Here is a 27,730-nt window from a genome sequence, read left to right on the forward strand (position 1 = left end):
ACAATAATGATCTGACTTTAAAATGCATTGGAATATTTCTCGATTTCATGCTGTACCATCTATTTTCTGTTATTCAAATGTGAATATTTATTTTTCTAATTGCCTTATTGAACCACCTCAGTCTGATTTTGATGCTTCTTTACGTGATAATGTGAGTCGAATAAAGTATCCAGCGGAAGCTCTATGCTGTTTACTTTGGTCTTCTTGTTGTAGAGTAAATTTTCTATTTTCAGAATAAGGGTATTAGAGTGTCCATGATGTTTTCCAAAGAGGAGTACTGAAAGCTGGAACTTACTTGATAACATTGAATGCAGCATGCAGCTAAATTGCAGGCATCAGGGTCCTGTTGAACGTCCTCTCCTGTTGCTTGCAGATATAAGTGATAACAGTGGCTTTTGTGATGTGATGTGGAGAAAAAAAAAGCACTATGAAGGATGTTTATTTTTTATTTTTAATTAGGTGTAAATCCAAAGGATGTACAGTCTTTCAAGCATGCAAATACATGATAGGCAACACTTAAGGCTTTACGAGATGCATTTACAAATACATATGTCCCTGATTAAATCATCAGTGCAACAGTTGGCTTAAACAATCATATCCACTCATTCCTGCACATCCCTTTTTTATCACAACTAAAGAAGTTAAGTTACTTTTAAAAATCAAATCTAAGTGCATTAAACACGGTCACCTGAGGAGAAGTTATTCAGTAAATCATACACAATATATAAATCGAGGCAAACTTGAGTAACACTGCTTAAAACATGTTCGAGAATAATTAGTGGAAAGACTTATTTATGCAGAAGAGGCAGGAATCCCACAAAAAGTCATTATTTGTGCGCATGTAAGTGGATGAATGGATCAAATTTGCGTCACTTAAATGAACATTAGGTGAAATTATACCAGCACAACATGGGCAGGTCTACACGAGGAAACACTGGGAAATACTTTAAAGCTACTGTATACTGCAGTTAGGCATTTCAAGAAGAAAAAAAAATACAATTAATGAATATACCTCACATCCTAAAGGAAAATATCCAGAGGATGTTTTTCACGATTTGAAATATCCTTCACTCAGTCTTTTAGTAAATAAACAGCCATTAACAGAACCTTACGTTAAAAAAACTAAAAAACAACAAAAAAGAAGCATTTAAAATTAATTCCACATGAGATATGGAAAATGAGAGATTCCTGGACAATTAGTAATTCCTTGTAATGACAATATGGATTGTTTATAATAATTTTCTACTATGGTCACAAACAAATTTCAGCTGTGGGAATAAGGTATGAAGCCTAGATAATGAGAGGTAATTTCCCTTAAAGGTAAAAAAAAAACTAATAACAGAACAGTTAGAAACTGCAAAGAGTTGTTTACATCTATGCATACATGTTTGTAGGTACCTGATATTCAGTCTGGCTTGTAATCAAGAACAGACTTCACTTAGAAAGTTTGTGATTTTAATATGAATTTTATGGCGATGGTTTATGGCAGCGGGGACTCGTTGTACACATCCACCCCAGGTTCCTCCTCAAATGTCACTTTGGCATCATCCCCATCCAGCTGCAACACAAACACATCTGGTTACAACACAGGCACATGCATGTCCAATAACACAAAAACGTCTGAGCTTATGGGGTGACATACAAACATAGAGAGGTACTTACACATTTCATCTCCTTGACGGAGAAGAGCCTGCCGGTCATCAACATGCGGAGAGGGATTGTGAGGATGAGAACGAAAGGCAGAGCCAGAGAGAAGGGACTGATCTTCACCACCCACAGGAGAGCAAGGCACATGAGCTGGATCAGAGTGAAGAGGTGCATCCGCAGCGTCTTTACCTACACAACAGAGGGAGGAGCATGTTAGCAGAGGAGCTAGACATGAGACAATGCAAAATACACTAAGTTATGTTAAGATGATTTAAATGGGTAGTGTCTTAGGATGATGTAAAATTGAAAAATAAAGGGATGATGGGAATTACAGAGCAGTCCCACAGTGCACAGGCCTAGGGTTTGATGATGTCAAGGATCCCACGGGCCCCAAACAGGCACAAAATGGCCACATCAAGACAGGCAATAGAAGTAACGACTACAAAAAAAACCTCTGGGAAATGCAAAACAACCACAAAGAGATGCAAAATAACCGGAGAGTCACAAAATGGCTACAAAGACAAGTAATGAAACACAACAATGAGACATTATATGACTACTGAGTCTCGAAGCAACCACAGAGAGACACAGAGTCATTACCAAAAGACACAAAACAACCAGAGAGAGACACACAAATGATCACACCGTGTCTCTTTGGGTGGAGGTGTCTCCTTCCTGATCTCATGTAATTTGTCCACTGAGACTGACAAACTACCACCTTTAAATTGAAATACTTGAATCAAGACCCGTCTGACACATTTACAACAAATAAGGAATTAAAAAAAGCTTAGTAAAGGAATTATTTCTTGCAGGGCTGCTGTATTGGACTTGGTTGTGCAAGTTATACTTTTACAGTGTTTTATTTGTCAGCAATAAAGAAGTGCAAACCACTGAAACTGACATTTTGTATTTACTATTATCTAGAGACACCAGGTTGTGCCACATGAAAATACATTGATGATCAAAGTGAACTGTCTTTGGGGAAGTTGCATACCCTGGTGGCGTAGGCTTCAGAGGGATGGTACTTCTTCGGTGTGATCAGCAGCAGTATCCTGTCCCACATCTGGATTCCACTCAAAGAGGTGATACCCATGTAGAGGAAGATGCCGAACAAGGCCGTCATAGGAATCATCTTCAGTATAGGTTCCATGTAAATAGAAACACCTGGAGAGAACACACAGAGAGAGAGAATGAGGATTCGAGGAAACCGGTTATTTATTCTGATCCTGCGGTGTACGTGTCTGTGGAGGGCAGCCCTTACCGACCATGACGGCCACAAGAATGCCACTAATCCTCTGCTCAACCACCTTCTCAATCTCCGGTTTCGGGCCCTTGGTCATGACAGTCAGAGCGTTGGCGTGGGTGACGGATCGCACGGTGGCAGCGCTCAGCCACGGCACCCCGAAAATGGAGCCGATTCCTCCCATGGTGACCAGGATGAGCAGATCAAAGTGGAAACCAGATCCTTTCACCATCTTCCTCTCAGGTTTGCTCACAATCAGGCTGATAGTCGGCAGATATGGTTGACAGAAACAAAAATTCAATCTCTTGATTTTGGTTCAAAGAGTAGATTGTAACAACGTAATTTATAGCGTCACTCACGTAGTAATCTGGGACTCGAGGAAGATGAGGATGAAGACGAGCAGTGCAGGTACACAGCAGGCGCCCATCATCCAGATGGGGAAGGGCTTCTTCTCTCCCATGGGGTTGATTACCCAGCCTCTGGCTTTGGGGTTGGTCACTTCAACACCTTTTGGCACAACCAGTTTCTAAGAGGAGACAAGATATTCACTCAGAAAGACCAAAGAATTTTTTGTACCGATTCAATGTAAATGCCTGAGCACACAGGAAAACCTAAAATCTCCCATTTTATGTGCAGGAAATGTGAACCAGCATAATCTTGGTATAAACAGGGTAAATATTAACACAGGGAGTTAGGTCAAATAGTTTTGTGTTTGTTAATGCTGGCTTGATTTTGAGGTTACAGTGTATTTACTTATGTGTCAACTCATATGAGGTCACCATGACCTTTGACAACTGAAATGTAATCAGTTCATTGTTGAATCAAATTGACGACTGATCAAAATTTGAATAAATTCCATGAATCAGGGGTGGGGATGCAGAGTAAAATTTTTATCTTTAAATCCAAGAATAATTAATTATTGAATTTTATGGCTCAAAATTTGTTTGTCTTTTTATTTGTCCTCAATGACAACTAAACCAAATGCATGACTCTCAATCTGCTTCAAACCATCAAACAGCTGATCAACCCAGATAAAAATCCATTTTAATAGTAACATATACCTTTCTCTATACCCTGTGTACAATCTACAATACATACATTGTTTTGATTGCACACAGTAAGATCTTTAACATACTCTTTTAGAAAAAATAACTTTTTTAGATGCTTTCATAAACACTTACCTGAGTGTAAGCATCCTCAATGCAGATATCCAGAGCGATCATGATGAAAATAGCGATGGGGACACCGAAATCTCCAATCAGACGACGGATCTAGTGAGACAAAGAGGAACAGATACAGTGTCTCCAAAATCACCACGAATTTCTCATTTATAATACTTCACCTACGACACATTCCCTTGGATATAATTATAAAAAGTTTCTCTTACCGGGCCTGGGAAGTAATGTCCATTCTTGAATTGACGGAGGAAGAATGCGATGAAGAAGCAGCCAAACATCAGGCACATAGACAGCAGGGCCGTGTTGGGGTAGGGCCTTTCAATCTCCAGCTCATGAATGGTATAGTTGCCGTCTATATGTTCCTCGACGTGAGCCGCAAAGATCGGGTGGAAGGGGTTGTCCACCGAGGTGTTCAGATGTTCGTAGTTCAGAATCAGAGGGTGGGTTTTGAAGATCTGAGTGAGAGGAGAGGAGAGGAGAGGAGAGGAGAGGAGAGGAAAGGAAAGGAAAGGAAAGGAAAGGAAAGGAAGGGAGGGATGTCAGTAGAGTCAAAGATATAAAAAGACAACTCATGAGACAATGATGGGATGAGGCATGACTTGAAATGGGTGGAGGGATGAGATGAGAAAAACCTTGATGAGCTTATTAAAGGTCTCGTAGATGAAGATGAGAGAGATGAGGATGGAGAAGATTTCCTGAGTGAAGCGGGAGATGAATCGGACCAGGAAGCTGCCTTCCACGGCCACGATGACGATCACGATCACTATCAGCCACATCCCCACCCAGATACGACCCACAATGTATTCAATGCCATTGGACTTGCAGAACTAGTGTGGAATTAAAAAAGGAAAATGGATTTGAATGAGGAAAACTGTGGTTTTCCAGAGATTGATCACAGGGATTTCCACATCTGACAACTTGTACATACAGCGTAAAAAGCTTCCTCAAACACCAGCAGCGGACCAGAGAAGCCGATGACGAGGACAGGCTGGGCGGCGATGAGACAGAAGATGACACCTTGGATGCTGGTGGAGATCATGAGCTCGGACACACCCATCATCTTTTCAGTTTTGTCAGCTATTATTAGATAACAGACAAGAGTTACTACAATATCAAGCTTCAGCTAGAGAAATCAGACACATCTCTATATTTTTAAAGACCCTTTTACCCAGAAGTCCTCCAAAAGTGATGGCCGGGGACAGGGCAGCGAAGTAGATGAAGATGACGGCTGCGAGAACCTGAGGGTTCAGAGCATCAGTGTAGTCGCTGAGGTAGTGACGGTAACGGCGCTTCATGTCCTTCACCATCCCACCGAAGGGGTATCCAGTACGGGCCAGAGGATCCTCCCTCGGCTCCTCTGGAGGTTTCACAACTGGAAAATCACACAATTTAAAAAGACATTAATATTAATTACACTAAATCTGCTACATGTAAATTAAGCTCAATTAACCCCATTCTAATTTATATAGCACTGGCTAAATATGTGTGTGTTAATTCTGCTTTTTATTGTTTTCTGTGCATAAAATAATTTAAATTTAAAAGCACTTCATAAGACTGTTAGCGTTGATCTTCTAAAATTAGGACTTCATTTCCCAGCAGGCCTTGTTGATTCCTTTGAAAAGGTGGATGTTGCTGCCTTTGCCTTTCCCAACCCTGTTTTTCAATAAAGAAAAAATTCTCTGTCATATAATTTAAAGGTCCAGTGTGTAAAATGAAGGTGAAAGGGAAAATTTTATAATCCTAGTTATTTCCACTGTTTTCATTAGTGTTTCATCTAAATTGTACAAATTGTTGTTTTATTTACCATAGAATTGGCCCTTTATATTTAAATACTTTATATGTACCTCATGAGCTGGTCCTCTCTACGGAGGTTCCATGTTTTTTACAGGAGCCCAAAGTGGACAAACTAAAAACCTTTTGAGTTTTTATGACAACTGAAGGCTACCACAGGTTCTACTTCATGTTTGGATGGGCAGGGTGAGGTGAGAGGTGTTCAGCTGCAACATGACACTTTTAGCAATTCAGGTGCGCGTCCTCTTTGTTTACAAGGATCAGAGTTTACAGAATGCACGTTAACATTGAAAATAATCTCTAAACCATGGTGGATAAAGGACCTTTAAAGCCATTTGGAAATTTAAAGACAGTACAAATATGAAAAGGAAGCCAAGATGATAAATAAAGTGAGGAGCTGAAAATGTGCACCACAGCTTCTAGAGATGTGTAAACAAACATACACATATATTCAAATGTATTGGAATTAGTGTAAATTAGTTTAGCAGTCAGATGTTACTGTTTGGTGTCAAATATGTTGTCTATTGCAAAAAGAATAGTTTAAGGCTCCACTGTTTCAATCTACTCTTCTGATGTGTTGAGGCTGATTTGTTTGTTGTTGTTTTTTAACTAATATACATATAATTGTTTTCTCTGTTGCTGTGTAATTCCATTCAGACTGTGATGAATCTCAGTGAACCACAGCAAATACAAAGTTCAGGACTACAAAGACACAGAAGCCTGCCGAATAGGGGATGAAATTAACATTCGTTTTGGATTTAAAATGGTGGCCTACACTGTCCAATGCTTGTAAGTACCGTACAGGATGCTGACCTTTAACCCTGTCGCCAAATGCGAGACGGGTGTCATTGGGGCGGAGTCTGTCACGCAGCATCTTCCTCTGGAACTCAATCACTGGATCCAGCATGGCCTTATCTTGGATCTCAGTGGGAGGAATCACGATGCTGCAGTCCATGAAGTCAGCGATGGCGTTGGTCAGATCTTTGGTGGTCTGGGCCAAGAAGGCTTCCAGACAGAACACCTGTCGGGGCAGTGAAACTTTTAGTCCACCTGTATTGCACAAAGTGGGGCTGTGTATCCTCACTGCTGATGCTACATATTGCTGAGGTGTTCTCTCTCTCTCACCCAGTCGGCCATCAGAGCACCCATGGCTCGGCCGGTCTCGGTGTAGTCCATCCCGTTGTGGCTGGGCCCCACCAGGACAAAGACGAAGCGGACCGGGACCGGAGACTCCAGAGCAGAGTCCATCACCACGGAGTCCTGCAGCCGGACAAAAGCCACCACTGGTTTCTGCAGGAAGTCCAGGACACCTGAGGGAAACACCGGCTCTCAACCACATCTGCTCCAGTACCACACACAAAAAGACAGACACACACGACTGCATCAGGATAACATGAACGTACCTGAGAGGACGACTGAGGCCTCCTTGTTGTCAGAGCCCTCCCTCTGCAAAAATAAAGATCCAGCAGCACAGAAAGTGTCAAGTCTGATATGCATGATTTATGATATTGACGATCAGATGATCACATTGAATTAAACTGTAGAACTATACCTTCTTGGTTACAGAAAATGTCTGCATCTGAATGTCTCCGGAGGCTGTAACCACAGGCCCCGCCACCTGACTGAAAGGACAAATAAATTAAGCATTGTGCAACTTTTTAGACAACATTATCATGATCGTAATGACGGATCCCTGTGGGTTACCTGCGTTTCATGAGCAGCGCCCTCAGCAGGCCGTCCCGATCGCTGGCACGGATCTCATCCTTGTCCAGCAGCTCGTCAGCCACCTTCTCAGCCACAGCAGACAGACTGTTGGCGTTCAGGTCCAAAATGACGGAACCTAAGATCATGTGAGGTCACGTGTTACTGTGGTCATATCCATAGAATTACACCATAAAACCTTCACACTGATTTCAGTTTAATCTGACGCTCCACCTGTTTCAATGGTCTTGCGGAGCTGGATCAGACTATTAAAGGTGAGATAGGAAACGTGAGAAGAGCCCCAGTTTCCCGTGGCCGTGTTCAAGTTCTCCTCGTAGCCCATCCAGCGGCTGGTCTCCTGCCAGGTGTTGCCCTGGAGCTCATTCAGCTCCACATAGGCCTGTGGTTATTCACCAGAGTTAGTTATGGAAAGTAGATAATAGCGATTAATGACAAAGCACATTTTATGTCTTTTAAAAATGAGGACTAACTTGAGCGTCCCCTCTTGTGGTGGCATTGGTGTTCATGTTCAGATGAGCTGAAATACAAAGATAAACCACAAGTCAGTGGACAGACTCGAAATGTCCAACAGGTGCATGGACTGTCAGGGGAGTTTACCATCTGAATCACTGGGGATGACGATGGCGACAACAGGCGGCTCATTCTCCTCTCCCGCATTCCTCCTTGCCAGGTCAAAGATGCTGCTCTGGCCTGGTGGAGTTCTGATGGAGAAACAGGAACATGAATTGAAATAAGGATGAAGGATGAGCTCCCTCCAACTCCGCTCCGTAAAAATAATAATATCCGAGTTAAAACAATGCAGTTTGGTTTTGATGGGGAGAAAATATATAGGATCATTAGGAAAAACGCATTCCAATATTTTTTTATTTAAGTTTGAAACTTCTATTTTACTGCAATTCTGTACTTGGCCACAAGAGAGCAGAGTTGCTCAACCTATTTCTTATAATTACTGTGGACTACTAGGTGTGTTTTCCCTCCTCATGTCTGGTGCTGGAGACTCTATCATGGCCCTATCACGTTGTGTGCCACACACCGATTATTACCAGTTTCTGACTCGTCAAATACAGGGAGACATGTAAACATCCAGGTTATTAATTACAACTGGGTTTTTTTAACCACAGAAAAACTGAAATTCAATGTATGTCCATAATTCACAGTGGCTGTAGGGTGATTTGGTAAATGCTCAGTGTTTTAATGGTTGTGATGGTATGAATGTTCTTAAATTTAATCACATGGGGATTTTCCAGCCCCTGTATGACTTCAGTTCAGCACAACCCTAAACTTGACTGATTTATTTACCTACTTATTTATTTACCTATTTATACGCAAAAAATGTGAATGCAAGGACGACCTGTCTAGCTACAGTGTAAACAGAAATACTTCACTGAGGAAAAGCACTTACAGTCTAACTGGAGAGGGGAGGACTGAGTCATTATCTTCATATGACATGTCACTGCCCTGGATGAGAGGAAAAGAACACGGGTGGAAGTTGAATGAAAATGGAACAATGAAAAGAAAGGTTTTGCTGCAAGATTTACAAAAGATGTGAAACTCCACAGTGTCCATCAACTTTCCATATATCTACATTACATTTGACAGCAGATATTGACCAGCAATCTGTTTAAATCTTAACTGCAAAGAGCTGAAAGACTGTTGCCTCTCAGAATTAGAGCAAAAAGGACAAAAGACAAACCTCCTCCATACTGAACTGGTTTTCCATTGATGTTTCTCAGATTTCTTCTGTCTCAGCTACGTTTGTGCATTCCCTGGGACAGAAAAAGAACGAGGGAACATAAGACGATATAATAATAATGGCAGATATATCAATGTTTTTAATCTTCAATTATTTGGAAATAGCTGCAGACTAACTTTGGATCATTTGTATGGAATCGTGAATCAGTTCTGGGGAGAATCATGGACTTTGACAGACTTTACCAGAAATCTCCCAAAAATTCAAAACGCCATCATGTCTGAGTTTTTATTCTATTAAACGACAGGTTTTTCAGCCGCTACAGAGAGTCCGCCATCTACCGCCAGACGGGCGCAGAGCGGCCACGGCTCAGGACAGATAATCAGTCAGCCGTTGAGAAGGTGGACTTAGTTATAGTTTAAATTCAAGACATACAAGAGCCTTATCTCTGGGTTACACCCTTCTTCAAGCAGACACCTCTGTTCCCAACAGTACAGGGCACAACTTTAAATATTATGCAACTACTGCATACTACACCATGTTTAACTATCACATTGATGCAGAAATATGAATTAATATGAAATATGATGGGTTTTTTCAATTTATCAAACAACTGATCAATCAATTTCTTTTGAATAAGACTGGTTAAGCAGCTTAAACTGAAAAAAAGACTTATAGTTACATGTTCACTTTACAACTGCTCAAAACCGACAAGGATTGATTGATAATAATGCCTTGAACAATTTATAAATATGGCCAGTGCATTTGAACAAATTCAACTGATGAATATTCAGATGACATTGCTGTTTCGAGGTAATAATTCGTCACCCTGTAACTCTAAGGATGTGCCAAAAAAACAAAATTAAGGGGTGAACATTTTATAAAAATCCAACACATTATAAGAAAACATCACTTGCTGTATCTAAGTGAGTTTCTTTCAAGAAACTTAACCAAGTCCAGTTGACCTGTTTTTAGCACTTGGATAAACCATGATCTCTCTGACTGAGAATCGTCATTGCTGTAATTTTCTAATGAGGAGAATCTGACTTGACCTTGACCTCAAACAGTTAAAAAAGTCAGAAACTAAGATTCGTAAAGATTACCTTTCATTCCTCAGAAAACGACTTTAGCTCAAGAAAACAGGTCAGACTGAACTCCCACTCTTATCATGGCAAGCACATTAAATGTTAGAACATAATGCTAAGCTATCCATCTTGTTGGACCTCTGACCTCAGTTCCTGTAAGTGCTATAAAGTGTGTGTGCCCCTCTGCAGAGAAGGTCACACCCTTACCTGCGTGCAGGTACCCCACCTGGTCTTTAGCACTGGAAACAAGACGATCTCTGCCTGGACGAGCCTGCTGATAAAGTAAAAAAGATGAGCGCTGCGAAAGAACGAGAAGAGCAGGAACACCCACAGGAAATTACGTTGACCCTAAGAAGCTCTGTACCCCTCTACCTCTGGTTGCTCAGCAACCTCATTGGGTTTGGTGGCGATAAGACCTGTGTGACAGACAAAATTGCCTATCAGCCTGGGACACCTTGAGACAGGGATATCCCAGCCCTAGTTTTTCTCCTCCGCCCTCCCAGCATCAACTAGTTCCGTACGTGGACAGTGACGTACGGAGGAGCTGTAGGGACCAGCAGCCTGAACCTCACCCTGTGTGAGGGGCACACAGGGGGCCAAGAGGGTAGAGTAGGGGGCCATGTCCAGTGTCAGGAGGACGGCATCTTACGACATCATCTTGTTTACGCACTGGGGATTCCCTCATGATGACGGTGTGGAGGTTCCTCTGCCCCTGATCAGTTAGAGGATAGTGAAGTGATAAACACATTAATATTTTTCTGAGACTTTAGGTCTGAAGCTCACTTTGTTTGTCTCTGGTAGATGTGACAGGCTGAGACATGCTCCAGCTGAGTGGAGCATGATTCTGGTGGCTCAACCCCTTTCTGATGAGGATGCAGGTCAGACTGGTGAAGGAGGAAAACAATCAATGTTACATACACACATTCGATCAACCATTTGTTTTAGGGACTAAGATGGAAAGTATTTAAACTAGAATGGCACTCAGTAGAGCTCATACCTCCACCAAGGCCCAACAATCCTGTTATATTCAATCAAGCTGCACCAAATTGCACACAGTCATATATCAGTGCCTGTATCCACTCCTTTCTACAGATCTAAATAAATGTATTTCTCAGTCCATGGCCCAATATTCCACCATATGTAATGAAACACTTTTCAGTAGTCTTTGTGTAATACTGCTGACAAACAAACAAGCAAGCAAACAGATAAAGAGGGGGTGAAAACATAACCTTCTTGGAAGCACGTACTGAGAATTCAGTGAGGAGCATGCCCTTGCAGCTGGTTAATTGGGAGCTGCACTTCACTGTATTATGTGACAATTACAACACATTTATTGTAAGAATGAACAAGTTATGAAACAACAGAAATTGACTGAGAAAAACCAAAGAATCCAGCAAACTCTCCATCACATGTTTTCAGGTTTATCCCATTTCACTGTGTTTTCTTAGTCTAGGCTTTTACTGTTAATTCCATATGTTGTTCTCACTTTATACTCTTCATTCATATGTGTTATCAATAGGGCATCTACAGGCTTGCTCCGCGTTGTTTATAGTTGTATATTTATAGGAATATTTGTTTCACTTCTTTAACATTGTGAGATGTTTTTTAGTTGATTACTCAGAAAGAAAATGAATGGATTCTGTATGTTTGGAAACTGATATCTATGAGTGTGTGCAGTTTGGTGCAGATCCCAATCCACATCAAATTAAAATCTGGATCTAGTGAATGTAAATGTGGTTTCATTAGGGGACTGTTGGGCCTTGGTGGAGGTATGCGCTCGACTTCTAGTTAGAGACTATTGATAATTTTATTAAACGTGAAATCCACTCCGATTTAATCTCAAGTCATGACCCTGGAACCAAGAATGTCATTTTGTTGTGGATGTGAGTTGTGAGCCATGGAAAACTCTGAGTTAGGGTTACTGGAAATAATTTAATCGGAAAAAGAAAACAACATTTGAGGTCAGAAGAATTAACACAATGTCCAACAATGAAATTGTTGTTGCTCTTGCACAGACACACAGGATGTCCGGAATCAATTGCTGCGCATACTGAAGGAAAATAGGCTCAGCTGACGGAAGGACTATGTTTCAATCATAATACTTGAGGAAAAAAAAACTTAAAAGCTCTAAACGCAACTTAGTGATGTCCTCAAAGCGTCGGCCAGTCATGTCTTCCCTGGATGATGTCTAATGGACTCTAATCGCAGACAAAAGCCTCCATTTTGTCTCTTCAGTCAAACACATTATCGTTGACAATTGATTTCAACAGCCAAAAGGCCATATGACTGAGTGGGACATTACAAATTAGGCCCCCATTGTGGGCATATACACATTTGCCTGTTACAGCATTGTGTTTAAATCTGTGCAACGCGTGTGTTCCATGTATATGTATATGTATATGTATATGAATATGTGATTTCAGTTTCAGTCCCTACAGAGCCAGAGAGGAACTAAAGGAAGCAATAGGCTATGTAATGGTATGTCATGGCTTGTGGGGGAAAGTTCCTTATTCCTCACACATTAAGAAATGACACAGTGATTACAGGAAAAATGCAGCGATGTCCCTTGACGGCGACAGCTGCTCAAAAATATATACTCAGTGTTCTCATCTGCCCCATTAAGAGCTACTTTACCGACTGAAATTTATGAATTTCCATGATTTTATTTGTGAAATTGAAACACTTACCCTTTTTAATAAGCTACTTCAGTTTCAGAGTTCGTTACAGTCAATTTGTTAAACTGGCCACATTTATTTCAAGTGTTCTCTACTAGCAGTATAGAAACTTAAATCTGCTTACATTTACACATTGTTTTACAAACTGTTCATTTAAGTGTATAATATACATATACCATTATAAACCATTTATTAAATGTTTTATTGTCCTTATAAATGCTAAGTGGGGGGAATTAAAACTTGAAAAGGTTTTGCTGTTAAACTATAGTTACTTCTGCCAAGACTGGTCCCCACAAGCTACGTTTTTTTTTCTTCGTTTGCTTGTTTGATTGTTTGTCAGCAGGATTATGCAAAAACTACTCAACAGATTTCCGTGGAACTTAGAGGAAGGATGGAACATAGACAAAGAAAGAACTCATACATTTTTTGCGTAGATTCAGCCGAAGGGGCAGATCCAGGATTTTTTTGATCACTTCCTTTAAATTTAGTTTTTTTTTACATTTTCACCAATTTCTCAGGAAATAGTTTATGGGTAATAATGAGGGAATTAGGGGACTGATATCTATGAGTGTGTGCAGTTTGGTTTAAGGGGACTGTTGTGCCTTTGCATGGGAATGCAATCTACTGGGTGCCATAGCTTGAAATGCAACAGATATATATTTTAAGCATGAATAAACCTACTTTCATAGATGTTAACAATAGAAAAACAAGACTAAGAGAAATGTTCCAGTCATGGTTGCAGCCCAGTAAGGTTGTACATAGACAAAGCAGTCCTGTGAGTTAAATCCATGTGCAGCTGAGGCTCATGGGAAAGTCGTTTGTTTCATACTGACATGTAAGACCTGTATTTTCTCACAAACCTTGACCTGGAGCTGATTCTGGTGGAAATGTGTTTATCAACTTCATTAGTCTTTATCTTGAAGGTGTCCACCGAAGTTCACCAAACTTTATGGAAAATGTCGATATTTAAAAAACAACCCCAAATCGTTAACCCTAATTGTCCACATACTAAATACATACACACACCCGACTGTAAGAGACATTGGGCCCCAGCTAGAAACACTGGCACACCACTGTTATCACCAGTAGTGGAAGCTATCAGCTGTGTCCATGTGTCTCAGCATACAGTGTACTGACACTCCCAGTCTCCATAGCTTCTGCGTAATCTTTAGTTTTAACACATTATATGATGAACAAAAAAAACATAGTAGAATGAGCTGAAGAAACAGATTCAAATTCTGTTATACATAATGCAATTTAAAAAAATCTTTAAATTGACAAAGCTTTTCATGAATTAAGTGCCTGAAAGTAACCAGGTATGGAAGAATATAACATAAAAACAGCTGTATGTGAAGCAGCAGACATGTGGACCGAGAAAGTGTAGCAAGAACAAGATAAAAAGAAGATGAGGAGAAAATCTCATTGGTTACAATGCACTGTGAAGTGTTGGCCTCTGTGGTTGATAGTGCTGCAGAGTAATTTTAAATGTCAGCTGACCAATCACAAACCACCAAATTCACATGGCCTCAGTGCATCTAATTACGGTTGACCCATTCACCGGATGATTTAATATTTATAACATTAAATCAGAGCAGATTTTAAAAAAGGAGACTGTGATATCAAAGTGATCTTAACTAGTTACAGATATTAAATACTGAATATTTGTTTGTTTGAGTATTAACCTCCTAACGAATAACAAACTGAAGAGCAGCTTCAGTCACAGAGCACATTCTACCTCGCTGTGTCAGGGAGCTCCACAGGATGTATTTCCCAGGCCTGTGAACACTGGACAAGACAAAATTAATAATTCCTCTGCACTGTAAACATAAATACTTTGCACTGTGCCCACTGTACATTAGACGTTCACAGTACTTACCTTGTACTTTTACTTAAACTTTCTAGTCAGCAAAATTACGCAAAAACTACTCAAACGATTTCCATCAATTTATTTAGACGTGTGGGGTATGACCCAAGGAAGAACCTGTTAAATTCTCGTAGGGATCCAGTACCCCCCCTTCTCTAACATTGTTAGTTATGGCATGGTACATCCAACATTCACGTTGATGACTCGACATGACAGCCAGTCTAGTTTAAATATTTATATAATTAGGTTTTGTTTTTAACACCTGCTGCTGTGACTAACTACTTTATTAATCCCCCACTAGGATAAATAAAGTAATCCATCTAACTAACATGCAGCTAAATCATCACTGGCACAGTCAATCTTAAATGTGTGATAATGATAATAGAAAAATGGAGATCTGGTGTATGTGGTCTATCAATTTAAATATAAATCTGGAAGGTCAGACTTAAACTCGTTTCAAAAGGCAAAGAAGGTTTTCGAACCGCTTACTTGAGGAGGAGTAACTTTATGAGCTCTATCAGGATGGCAACAAGCAGGCTGCTTTATCACTAAAAGCCAGAGGCAGCACCAAAGACCCACCTACAACACAACACGCCATCCACCAACAAGTAGTAACCACTTCATGTCATATCAGCAAAATGGAACGTTAATTTGAACTAATATTACAACTAAAGTCAGAGTGCAAACACGTCTCTTCTGATTAACTATATGTATGCATGTCTAAATTTATAAGTAAATTTGTGTCATTTTGAGAAGATGTGAGATCACATTAGTGATTCTCATTTACTTTTTTCCACTTCAGAAATCTACTCTTTGTGCTCAGTGGTCTTTGTGTCAATGTGACTAGATATAAAGATAAGCAAAATTATCTTTCACCATGTCTTCTTTGGAGATAACGTCAAGTTATCTTCTGGCTAAAGGACAAAAATTAGTCACGTTTTTGCTATCTGAATAGTAATTACATGCTACAACTAGCAATTTATGCAAAAGCAGCCTCAAGGGTTGTGGTAGGTTTTCCTCCAGACCAGTGCACACTTATCTCTACTTGACGTCAGTGTGTGACTGAGTGTGACACTCACTAGCCCCCCTGGAGTTCGGCAATATACAGAAGACGGGAGTCTGCGTTGAATTTGGCGCCCCTTAGTGGAAACAATGTGGGAAGCAACATACTGCATGACTGACTGGAGCAGAGCAGTTGTGTCTCCTGATCACGATAAAGCGCAGCATGATTGACCATAACATCTATATTGTTTTTTAAAAAAGCAGGTGTTTTCCAAAAACAAACGTTTCAACATGTACCTGGATTAATTGGCAGTTGCTGGCCAACATTACCAAGAGACTCATTATGAAACAACTGATGCCCCCCCCCCAGAGGAACAGCAAAACATCACCACACAAACAGATACGAATGTCCCTTAGGATACTTTAAGTCTTTGGGTAATACATGAAGACATCATGAAAAAGAGACAACACAACTAGATAAAGAAACAACCATTACCTTTATTGAAATTGTACACAGTTTGGACATCAGAGTTAACAGAGGAGGCTGATTTGTGGACAACAAGCAGACATCTCAGTATGATCTGACAGACCAGTGGGTGGTGGTCTTCAGAAGCACTACAGATGATTGCTTGAGTACCTGACCAAGTTCAATAAACAGGAGCTTAACATTAAAACATTTTTAAAAATTGTCAAAACAGTGGCAGCACTGGATTTGAAGCGAGGATTTGAAGGTTTGATGTTCCAATTGTTGAGAAAAAACCCCCCCTGTAAACTGAACGTTGCCGTTTCACATCAAATTGACATTGCTTCTCTATTCACAACCTGTACAGTAAACTGATCTGAAATCATTATCAACTCACATTAACTCAGTGACTGAGAGTCTCCCTTTATGCTTAAATATTAAGTGCAGCTACGTTGTACTGTACTTTCACTCACTGAAAATTGTTACTTGCAAGTGAGATCAATGAAGACTTAAAAAAAAATTACAAATAAAAGAATAGGCAGTTTGAGTATGTTAGGCAATAAGGCTGTGGTCAAATAAATGTGAGCTCCCTCCAACTCTTCATCTCCCTGTCTCTGTTCCTATAAAAAAAGCACCACCAGGAATGGGTTCATCATACCATAACCCCTTAAAAGTTGAGGCCACGGCAATCATTAAAAGCCTGGAGCACCACCATGGGAACAGAGAGGGAAGACAAAAGTCAGATCAGAGTTCGCTGATCAGCATCAGAGAATGTAGCTAGCCGCAATAGTGCATTTCTGTGGAGTTTGTACTAAACAGTGTTTTATGCCACCTTGTTTTAAAGAGGTTGGGCTAAGCCAGAGGTGTTATTGGCAGTTTGCAGTTGCACTGGCCTGTCTCTGTGCTGCAGAGGGAGGTTTTACATGATGACACATGGTGGGCGGCTTTTGGTGATCTTCTGCATAGGTTTGCCATCATGGGCATTCTGGATTGCAGCCATGACCTGTGGAAGAGAGAGAGAAAAAAATGAAAAATCAATAGAGTCTGTTATTGCTGTGATTCATATTTTATGGGAAGCCGGTGTGGTTGTTGAGTTACTCACATCATCCTCATAAGGGAAGCCACTAGTCTCAATTTTGGAGAAGACTAGCTGCCCATTGACAACAATCTCAAAGCTGCCTGAGAAACAAAAAGACAAAAAGGAGATACGATCACTTGCCAGCTCTCTGGAGTCGTCGTGGCACGAGCAGTACGTGCATTCACATTAAAGTCAGGACATACTTTAAACTCTTTCAGGTCACATGACACTTACCCTTTCTTCCCATGAAGCTCGACAGATCCGCATCAGGAAACTCAGCCTTGACAACACCGGCGAGATCCTTATAGCGGGATTCGTACCCTCACGAACCACTAAAGAAAAAGGTTTTAAAAACGGTTAGCAGCACATAATCGCTAGCCAACGAGTCTAGCATTTTTTAAAAACATTTATGAAAACGTAAAGTCACGCCTGTACATGTGATTATAGCTTCGTGAGTCAGAACAAGACACAAGACCGACAGAGGAAGGGATAAGGTTATGAAAGATGATATCAGAGCACAGAATCCACTGATTACACTGAAGTAAGTAATAACAAGCAGTAAAGTGCTGATTAATATCTGTCTGTTGCTTCATTGGATATTGACACTAGGTTTAAAGAATATGAATATTTAACGTTTGTTCATATGATAAATTGAGCCAATGTCATTAATATGATGTGATCTCTTCATTCAAATAAGCGCAGATAGATTATGGTTGGCATCGTATCCCTGTTAGGAGAGAGGAGGACAGAGGGAGAGGAGAAGAGTGTCAGACAGACTGAAGAGGAAGAGGAGAGTTAAAGAAGAGTGTCAGACAGACTGAAGAGGAAGAGGAGAGTTAAAGAAGAGTGTCAGACAGACAGAACCTAAAGTGTGCAGGCATATAATCCATCGTACGACTTCTTCATCAACACCAGGGCTCGTATCTTCTATTCTTTCTTTCCTGGAGCTGCTGAAATAAACAGCGAGGTAGCACTCGAACCCAGCTAGGACACATTCGGGGAGAATCGTCCACGCACCTGACACAAGTCTTGTAGTAGAACACTGTGTCTCACACATCCAATTCATTGGACTCTGAAAGTATCAGGGGGAAAGCTTGCGTTTCTGCTGCGGTTATCACCAGAGTTAGCCACTAAAGCTAAGCTTGGCTGCGCGCTAACGCTGCTAGCCGAGGCTAATCTCCAGCCTTTGACCGTCTCTGAATATGAGACACGAGTCAACAGAAGGGAAAGAAATGAAACACAAGTCATACGAACCAGTATTCAACTCTTATCGTCAACGCCATCGTTTCTGTTCAGGCGGCGCAGTCACCAGCGAGGAGATCGGTCAGGTTCGGTGATGAGCTCGGTCAGGTTCGGTGCGTTCGCTGCTTTTGTAAAGCTGAGCCGGAGAGCTGGGCGGGGTTAGTGAAGGAGTGGAGACATCCCTCAAAGCAGCTGACTTCAGTCACACCGAAACTAACCCGATTCTCCTCCACCAGGCAGGAGAGCAGAGGGTTGTTATGTCAGATCCACGCCTCCTCCAGACTGAGGTGACAGACGTGTTTCACCAGTGGACACCTCATCTGATCTCCGGAGGAGGATCAGTGGTGATTCTTTGGTTCACGTCATGTTGAAGACTGTGTGTGACATACATATAACCTTGTTACCACATCATTTATAATTTACTGAGTTTCCACTCTCACAGCTTCCATGTTGTGTCGCTGGCGAGGTATTCCAGAAGGTAACACAATATTTATGGGGTACATTTTCTTAGGTACATACTCTTAGTGAAAAAAGGTTTCTTTAAAGCGTCTTTCAGACACTGAACTCCAGATATGTTCCTGACATTTTCCGGAGGGCCTCTAGAAGCGCGAACGCAATTGTCTGAGTGAGCCAATGTTAGAATACAGCGGGAACATGTTTGGGCGTGTTGATAACGTTGATAAGACGTAAAGGAAGCAAAAAAAAGAAATAATCAAACATACAATCAATCTAAAATAAAACCCTTATGTCTCAGGATGATGAAAAGAGGAGCCGTACATGTAGAAGATAACAAAGAATAAAGACAACAAGATTCGAGAGCCTTTGGTGCTACGGGCCAACAGCGAATTTATATCATGTTCTGTCACCTGCATTCTCTAAAACTACAACCAGTCTCTTCAATCTAGCTGCTTAACAAAGATCACTGGCTTGAGGACCTGTAATCTTAAATATTGGTAATTTATCATTTACATCCTAGATTGTCCAGCCCAGCTTTAAAATTACTGTGGTTATGCAAGTGGTTAAAAATCGCATGACCTGGCTCTAACCCTCCATTCTTTCATAAGTGTGAGAGCGAGGTGAATTTCAGCAGCTTTCAGCCCACATCTAATATAACAGTTTTCTCTTTGAACCCTTTTAATCAACTTTCAGATTCCACCTCTGTGCTTCTCTCACTTGAGTGTAGCTTTGTATTCCATAGATCACTGCCAAGTGAGACCAATTGGAAAACCAATTTAACGTCACTGGCCGGGCTCACGTGTGGTTGAAGTTTTACCCCACTGAAAGGACTCTGTTGTGTTTCCTGCAATAATGCTACATCAGTAATTTTCTGTTGTGAAATACGGAGTACCCCAGGGCTCTGTTAAAGGCCCTCTGCTTTTCTCTCTCTTGACCCCCTTCTTTTGGAGCAACCCCCTTCTGTCTTCCTCCATGATCAGATGCCTCATTAATGTTCACAATGTATAATTTTGTCATATTGTCCATACTGCAAATCTACTTTATTGCTCTGCCATGCACACAGACATCTATTGTGTTGCTAGCATGCTTTCAGAAATGATCTTTATGGGTAATACTTGTCTTCACATAAAGGTCAGATCAGACAATCAAATCTTGTGTCTGTGTTGATCATTGGCTCTTTCATGTGAGAGAACACTCACCTCTTCTTTCCCAGAACCCTGACGCATGTGCACCAGTAAACTTATCCTTCACAACCTGGGCTAGATCCTGATAGTGAGCTCCGGTTCAAAAGCTCAATTCTTGCTATTCACAAAACCTATCGGCTTTTGGCCCCTGCTCTTATTTATCATATTCTGATTATTTTATCCTTGTGGCCCTCCGACACGCTGTAGACCTGTCCAGGGACCTCTCGTCCCATGTCAGCTGGGATTGCCCCCCCCCAGTTGCAGCACAGAGGAAAACAAATTGTACACTTTAGAAATTAAACTCTCTCTCTTGCTAACTTTTTCTCTCTCTCTCTCTGACAATGTGTTGTAAATGATAAATGCTGCTCTTTATGTTTCTCTTCAGAGTGGACTATCGACTTGCTGCTGAGAGGTGTGGTTCTTCCGAGTCCACTGCATGTGCCTGATTACTCATTACAGACAACCTTTAGACTCATAAACACATAAAACTCAAACTTCGGCTTCCACTCTTTCAGAAGCAGCTAAGCTTTGCTCACAAAGGACGAGGAAACACGGACGCTACACGAGTGAATCATAATCTAACTTCTCATAGGCGTATCAGCATGTGAGATGGCAACCAGCGAGCTGTCAGCATGTAAGTTTTATTTCCTGATCTACAATAACTGCACTTTATATTATGTATTGATTTGCAACTTATATACTTGATTGTGATTATTCTGACACTACATTTTTCAATGATAATTTTTGTGATTTGCATTTTTATTGATTGGCCTGTTTTTCTGAACTTTTATTTTATTTTTATAATTGACAGAGCATTATATGACATCAGGAGTTAAACCCATAGACAACTGAGCTTGCTCATGTCTCATTCCAGAGATGAGAGGTGAAACATGTTCAAGAAATACTTGAAAGTCCAGTTGCCTATTAGCATTATGTAAAACCACGACTCGGATGACTGAGAACCTTCACAGATATGTAGCATTATATGACATGATTTAACACACAATTAATAGTACTGAAGCTAATGCCACTTTATTAAAAATAGAATCAAGAGATTATTAAATTGGATTTTTTTCTCAATTAGTTGATAAACCGATTTGTATATAGATAATTAAAAGAAAGTAAAAAGGCAAGATCATTTATTTGACTTATTCATTTTTTAAACCAACGGCCAAAAATTATTTAGATTCATATGAGAAAAAGAACACAGCAAATACTGTCTTTACATTTAAGTAATTTAGTTACAGTTTTGAATGTTGATATTTAAACTTAAAGATGTTAAATATTCACATTTCAGAAGCTAGAAGCTCTGGATTTTTTGTAGTTTTGAGTTAAAAAAAATTACCTAAACAATTATTAATATTATTGCTGTTTAATTTACTGTCAAAGATTTTTAAACTTAAAAGATTAAAAAGATATTGTGTTAATCAATAGTAGTAGATCGATTATAGTAGATTACTAACTTAAAAATATCTTTAAGCTAAAACCAGCTAGTTTTTAAATATTTTTGATTAAATAAATTGAATTGACAAATCGATTAATTTAATGACTGATTCATGTTTAAAATGTTCTCATCGTTTGTTCATGATGTGAATGTACTTGATACAATGTTATGAGAAATGAGAATTTATCAATGCCTCGGTACAAGCCATCGGATTTTAGGCGGTGCAGTTTCTTCTTTTCCTCCTTGTTTATTAATGTCTTTTTTCTTTTTTAGGGGATGGATGTTATACATCACAGTTAAAGATCGTCCTTCTTGGTGGCAGAAACTCTGGAAAAAGCTCTGTGGGGAACTTCCTCCTCGGAAAAGAGGAGTTTGTCACCAAAGAGAGGACCACCTGCTCCCGGAGGCTGGGCATGGTGGCCGGACGGTGGCTCACAGTGGTGGACACCCCCGGCTGGTGGTGCGACTTCAGTGTTCAGGACACATCTGAGCTGGTGAAGAGGGAGATTATAAGCAGCGTGTCTCTGTGCTCACCAGGCCCGCATGTATTTCTAATCACCATCAAGGCGAGCTCGGCCTTCACAGAGAAGCGACGGCGGGCGGTGGAGGAGCACGTGGCCCTGCTGGGTGAGAGGGTGTGGAGTCACTGCATGGTTGTCTTCACCTCCACTGACAGGACGAAACACTCTGAAACAGAGGAGCATGTACAAACAGAGGCTCTCCGCTGGCTCAGTGAGAGGTGCTGTCAGAGGAGTCACAGTGTTAACCTGAGTGATGACACTGGAGTCACAGAGCTGCTCGAGGAAATGCAGAAACTTGTCAGAGGAAATGGAAACAGAGAGTTTGAAATGCAGGAGAACGTTTTACAGGCGACTGCAGAGGAGAAGAGAAGAGTGGAGGACAGAGCTCAGCGGAGGTTGATGAGAGTTAAAGAACATAGATCTCTCATGCAAGGTGAGATTCAAAGGTGTGTGTGTGTGTGTGTGTGTGTAGCCATTTAGTTTTTCATTTGCAGGTAGAGCAGAAAATGACCATGACTAGTTTGTTATTTCAAATTTATTTTATTATATTTCTATTATATATCTATTGTATAGGTATTTTTTACTATATTCTCCAAATTTGACAGTAAAAACAAATTTAGATCTTATTACCTTCCAATCCTATGTTTTCCGATTCCAATACCTTGGCTATGGTACCTGTCACCAAGTCTCTTTGTTCCTGAAAGTATGAACTTTAAAACATTTTTTAAAAGTCATTTTTAAGAGCACAGGGCATTGTAGTGTTTAGCAAACATGACTGAAAGAAGAGGAAATTATGCATTAGTCGAGGACTACTGCGGTGAATTCAAATTTGCTATCAGTCTTTCCTGCAGCAAGATGACGCTGAGTCAAAATTCACTTTAGTGCATGTGGCTAATCTGGCATAGAACTTATCACTGGAATTATCCATTCAAGCCACTTTAAATTTGTTTAAAAGGTTGAAAACATCTACGTTACTCTTCACTGTTTCCAGGGATTTCTGAATTTTCATATTTGAATGTAAAACTTTTAACTTTTCAAACAAATGTGGCCGAGCTTTAAAGTAATAGTCACATGGCACTGCTTGCTTTCTTGAGTTCGATTAGAAGTTCTCATGTAAATATAAAGCTAACATTAGCTTAGCTTAGCGTAAAGCCTGGATACACATAGCCTGGTTCAGTTCAAAGGCCACAATATCTGCATACTATCAATTTCTATGAATGAAGACAGACTGAACCATGCAGTGTAGACAACCCAAAAATAGTCTGACAAGTAAACGTCGCTAACACGCTGCCCCTGCTAACACGCTGTGCCCCATGCTAACACGCTGTGGCTCCAGCTAACACGCTGTGGCTCCAGCTAACACGCTGTGGCTCCAGCTAACACGCTGTGGCCCCAGCTAACACGCTGTGGCTCCAGCTCCATTTTGACCAAACAGATCAATTATTCTCACTCTTTACATTTTTCTGAAAGTGTGAAATCCTCCCTGACACCCCTGCAGCTCGTTGTTTCTTAACCTGCAAATCATCAAACCTACATGCTATGTAGAAAATATATTGAATATAAGTCAGAATGAACACCAGCTGCTTTAAAATCCTCCCTCTACTCTGCGTGTCCACTTTCATCCTTTCAGAGAGGCTGCGACCCATCACTGACATCAGGATTGTGCTGGTGGGAGCAAAGGGTTCTGGGAAGACTTCAGCACTGAACACGATCCTGGGCAGGGACAGCACTCAGCCACTCAGGAGAACAGCTCAGTGTGTGGTTGATAAGGGCTTCGTGTTCGGGAGACATGTGACCGTGGTGGACACGCCGGGCTGGTGGATGAACTACTTCTGTGACGAGAGCACCATCTTTGACCTGAGGGAGCTGGTGCTGAGTCTGTCTCTGTGTCCTCCCGGGCCCCACGTCTTCCTGCTGGTGGTACGCGTGGACAGGGCCTTCACGGAAACCTACAGGAGAGCAGTGCAGGGGCACCTCCAGCTGATCAGCGAGCACATCTGGAGTCGTGTCGTCATGCTGCTTAGTTTCGGGGACTGGCTGGGGGGCACGACCACTGAGCATTACATCGAAAGCGAGGGGGAGCCTCTGCGGTGGCTCGTGGAAAGATGTGGCAACAGGTATCACGTTCTGAACAATAAAACCAAAGGAGATGGATTTCAAGTCAGAGAGCTGATTGGGAAGATTGAGTTGTTGCTTGCTGGGGGCGAGCAGTATTATGAAATAGAGAGGAACGTGATGGAACAGATGGAGGTGAAGATGAGAGGGGAGAATGAGAGAGCCCAGGAGAGACTAATGAAGAAGGAGAAACACAGGCAGATGGCGAAATCTCAGCTGGGTGAGTTAACTACATTTTAAAAGTGATAAACAGTGTCAGCGCGTCAGTTTCACTTATTTCATACACAATATTCTATTTAGCTGTTGACATGTTCTTTGGCATATTGGATCATTGGATGCAATTCAACCCCAAAGAGTTTGTTTGCCATGTTTCTACTGGATCTTTGAAACTTCTTTCCAACAGAAAAGCTCAACCCTCTCCCACAAATGAGGATGGTGCTCTTGGGCGGCAGGAAAACCGGCAAGAGCTCCTGCGGAAACACAATCCTTAGTAGAGAGTGCTTCCACACGGACGCACAAACCACTTCCTACGCTGAAAAACACGGAGAAGTCAGTGGCAAGATGGTCACGGTGCTGGACACACCAGGTGGCTTCTCTGTGACCTCTGACCTCCTCGGGGCTCCTTCATCCTGCGCTATCCTGCTGGTGGCTAACACGAGCTGCTCCTTCACAGATGCCCACAGGGAGGACTTGGAGAAACAGCTGGAGGCAGGAGGAGGCCAGATGTGGAGCAGAGCTCTGGTGCTGTTCAGCCACGGTGACTGGCTGGGCGACACCAGCATCGAGCAGCGCATCGAGAGTGAGGGAGAGCCGCTGCAGGGACTGGTTGAGAAGTGTGGGAACAGATATCATGTCCTGAATAATAAAGACCTGGGGGATGGAGCTCAGGTTAATGAGCTGATGGAGCTGATGGAGGAGATGTTGGCTGAACAGAGGCGTGCAGCTCTTCACCGAGGTGATCACATGTGGGAAAGTGTCTCTGCGGCATGTGAGCAGGAGCCACACAGTAAAAAAGATTTAAAGGTGTCCTGTGACTGTAAGTAAACCTAAAGGGAAATCTGCATTAACAAGCTTGTTTTAGTGCATCGGTTCCAGGGCTGGGGTTTCTTAAGGTCATAAGAGAATCTGAGATGTCATGAGACAATTCAGACACTCGAAACAAACACACCTTTTGTTCCACTGTTACATTTATATTTCTCTTCCTGAGAACTCCTGGATAACCTCATTTTTCCAGGCCTGGATAAATAACACAAATACTCACTTGTCAAACGGTTTGAAAAAGGATCATTTGATAAGAACTGAATCATTGACAAGGGGTCGAAAGAACAAGCTACTTCGTTTGAAGAGGTCACAAGGCTGGAAATGTCAGATACAATGTGAATACCAAAAGACAAACTAATGGTTTCACTGTTGTTTTGAGGGAAACTTAATAATAATACATTGGTTAATGTTCCCTTTTCTACACAAACACTCAACTTACAGAAAACACATGTGGTCATGTCTCTTTTTAAAGACTCATAAAATATATTTAATGAGGTCAAATGTTCCTGTCAAAAATTAAACGATGCTTTTCTATCAAAACATTACAACAACAGTAAATATGAGAGTGGAAATATCTAATAGTGCTTTTAAATAACATGCAGCAAATGCAAAAAGATCATTTGAACTAAAATGACATTCAGTAGAATGCCAAGGCCGAACAGTCTCTTCATGAAACCACATTTAAATTCTTTAGATCCAGATTTTTATTTGGATCTGCACCAAATTGCACACACTCATAAATATCAGTCCCCAGATCTATTTGACATCCTTCCACCAAGTTTAGTGGAAATCTGTTTTATTTTTATTGCATAATCACGCTAACTAAAAGACAAAACTTGCAAAATGAGAGAACCTCCTTGGCAAAGGTGAAAAATATTTTTCATTTTATACATTTGCATACAGTACATTCAAAACGTCACGTCAGGTGAAAGAGAGATCAAATAGGATCTACTTTACAGGTTGAACTATGAGGTAGCCCTCGTTAAAAGAGAGAGCAGTTTCAGGAAGGGTGCAGATTGTTTGTTAAAGGATAGGCTGGAATTTGTATAGCTGACATGCGTCATCACAACAGTGTTATTATTTTCTTCACAGCGACTGAATCAGCCGCTCCCACAACACAAACACCAGGTAGCCGCTCAGAAGGGACAGATGCCGGTGGTCAGATAGTGGCAGTACCAGCAGGAGGCGCAAGAGGACAGACCGGATCCTCCGTCCTGGGCAGAGACAGATTCATGTCCATCTTAGTCTCTATGCTCTCTGGTCAAAATGGACTGAGGTGCACCGCTGCAGGGCAACAGAGATTAACTGTAAATCTGCCCATCTATTCCCCAGCTGGTGATGCTCACAGCAGCCTGAGACGGAACGGTGAAAGCCAAGTGTGTCCGTTCTCACCTGCACATCCAACTATGCTTTTGATTTTACGTCAAACTCAGAGGATGCTTACAGAGGAAAATGTCTTAAGTGTACCTTCTCTTTGCCACCCTGCCCTGAGAGAACGGACCCTCAGGAGGCTCACAGAGGCAGGAGGCCTGCAGCTGCTGATCGACCAATGGGGCGACAGCAGCCTGGAGGAACTGGAGGCCTTCATAGACGAGTACTTCGAGATGGTGTGGGAACAAACCATGGGGTCATGTCAGCCCACCGAGCCCGTCCCTCCTGCCACGGAGCGGGACACCTTGGTCGGGGAGGTCGGAGAGGAGGAGGTGCTCTCGTCCATAGACACGAAACTGTCCAAGCTGGAGCTCCTGGAGGAGATCAGGAGCGATCTGACTAGGCTGATGGAGAGTCTGGAGCAGAGCTGGAGGGTCATACAGGAACTCAGAGACAAACAGGAACAAGACCCCAACAATTGATGTTAATACAGAGGACTAACATAGTGCTGACTGTTATTTATTATTCACTTATCATTTCATTTTGAGTACTGTACTTAGGTACTTGTACTTGATTCACATAAACAATGCAACATATAATTAATATTGATATATTATTATATGTCAATAAGATAAAACTGTATTGAACCCGTGGAGAACATTTTACAAGCTACCCAGCAGTGTATAAATTGTATATTATGTTATTGGAATGTATATTGATGTATAATGTGTAAATCATTTTGATTTTGGAGCTGGTAATTTATTCCCGAAAGGGGCCATTCTGCATACTATTAATATTGGTACATTAAATATATTTTATGCTTATTGAATACAGGACTTTACATATTGTATTTCTACACAGTGGTAGTTGTGCTTCATTAAATGATCTTAGAACTTCTGTGGTTTCGTTATGACATTT

At 41.3% G+C, this 27,730-nt stretch overlaps 3 protein-coding genes across 3 annotated transcripts; 1 reads left to right on the forward strand and 2 right to left on the reverse strand.

Annotated features, from left to right (window-relative positions):
• Positions 1–432: 432 nt before the first annotated feature.
• Positions 433–10,685, reverse strand: slc4a1a (solute carrier family 4 member 1a (Diego blood group)). Its single transcript, XM_035179720.2, has 21 exons — positions 10,564–10,685; positions 9,275–9,347; positions 8,984–9,039; positions 8,179–8,282; positions 8,052–8,098; positions 7,795–7,960; positions 7,564–7,699; positions 7,412–7,481; positions 7,263–7,305; positions 6,985–7,169; positions 6,673–6,880; positions 5,237–5,440; positions 4,997–5,145; positions 4,701–4,895; positions 4,278–4,523; positions 4,072–4,161; positions 3,250–3,416; positions 2,909–3,150; positions 2,642–2,811; positions 1,663–1,836; positions 433–1,558 (listed from the first exon to the last, which is right to left on the reverse strand). The coding sequence occupies exons 2-21, from the start codon at positions 9,299–9,301 to the stop codon at positions 1,481–1,483; spliced, it is 2,757 nt and encodes a 918-aa protein (XP_035035611.1). The 5' UTR covers positions 9,302–9,347; positions 10,564–10,685; the 3' UTR covers positions 433–1,480.
• A 5,690-nt stretch (positions 10,686–16,375) lies between these two features.
• On the reverse strand, positions 16,376–18,850 carry selenow2a (selenoprotein W, 2a). Its single transcript, XM_035181562.2, has 4 exons — positions 18,693–18,850; positions 17,673–17,770; positions 17,463–17,539; positions 16,376–17,363 (listed from the first exon to the last, which is right to left on the reverse strand). Exons 1-4 carry the CDS (start codon positions 18,719–18,721, stop codon positions 17,280–17,282), a joined length of 288 nt encoding a protein of 95 aa, XP_035037453.1. The 5' UTR covers positions 18,722–18,850; the 3' UTR covers positions 16,376–17,279.
• A 2,079-nt stretch (positions 18,851–20,929) lies between these two features.
• LOC118123367 (GTPase IMAP family member 8-like) lies at positions 20,930–27,294 on the forward strand. The gene is made up of 5 exons (XM_047343877.1): positions 20,930–20,954; positions 22,038–22,718; positions 23,916–24,620; positions 24,804–25,436; positions 26,534–27,294. Exons 1-5 carry the CDS (start codon positions 20,930–20,932, stop codon positions 27,292–27,294), a joined length of 2,805 nt encoding a protein of 934 aa, XP_047199833.1.
• The last annotated feature ends 436 nt before the right edge of the window (positions 27,295–27,730 follow it).

The sequence above is a fragment of the Hippoglossus stenolepis genome, chromosome 16, assembly GCF_022539355.2.
Source record: "Hippoglossus stenolepis isolate QCI-W04-F060 chromosome 16, HSTE1.2, whole genome shotgun sequence".
Taxonomy (NCBI): domain Eukaryota; kingdom Metazoa; phylum Chordata; class Actinopteri; order Pleuronectiformes; family Pleuronectidae; genus Hippoglossus; species Hippoglossus stenolepis.

Coding starts and splice junctions, on each gene's coding strand:
- LOC118123367 (XM_047343877.1), top strand. CDS start 20,930: ATGGCAACCAGCGAGCTGTCAGCAT. Junction 22,719..23,915: donor ACATAGATCTCTCATGCAAG/GTGAGATTCAAA, acceptor TCATCCTTTCAG/AGAGGCTGCGACCCATCACT. Junction 24,621..24,803: donor GATGGCGAAATCTCAGCTGG/GTGAGTTAACTA, acceptor TCTTTCCAACAG/AAAAGCTCAACCCTCTCCCA.
- slc4a1a (XM_035179720.2), bottom strand. CDS start 9,301: ATGGAAAACCAGTTCAGTATGGAGGAG. Junction 7,961..8,051: donor CCACAAGAGGGGACGCTCAA/GTTAGTCCTCAT, acceptor GAATAACCACAG/GCCTATGTGGAGCTGAATGA. Junction 7,170..7,262: donor GGCCTCAGTCGTCCTCTCAG/GTACGTTCATGT, acceptor TGTTTCCCTCAG/GTGTCCTGGACTTCCTGCAG.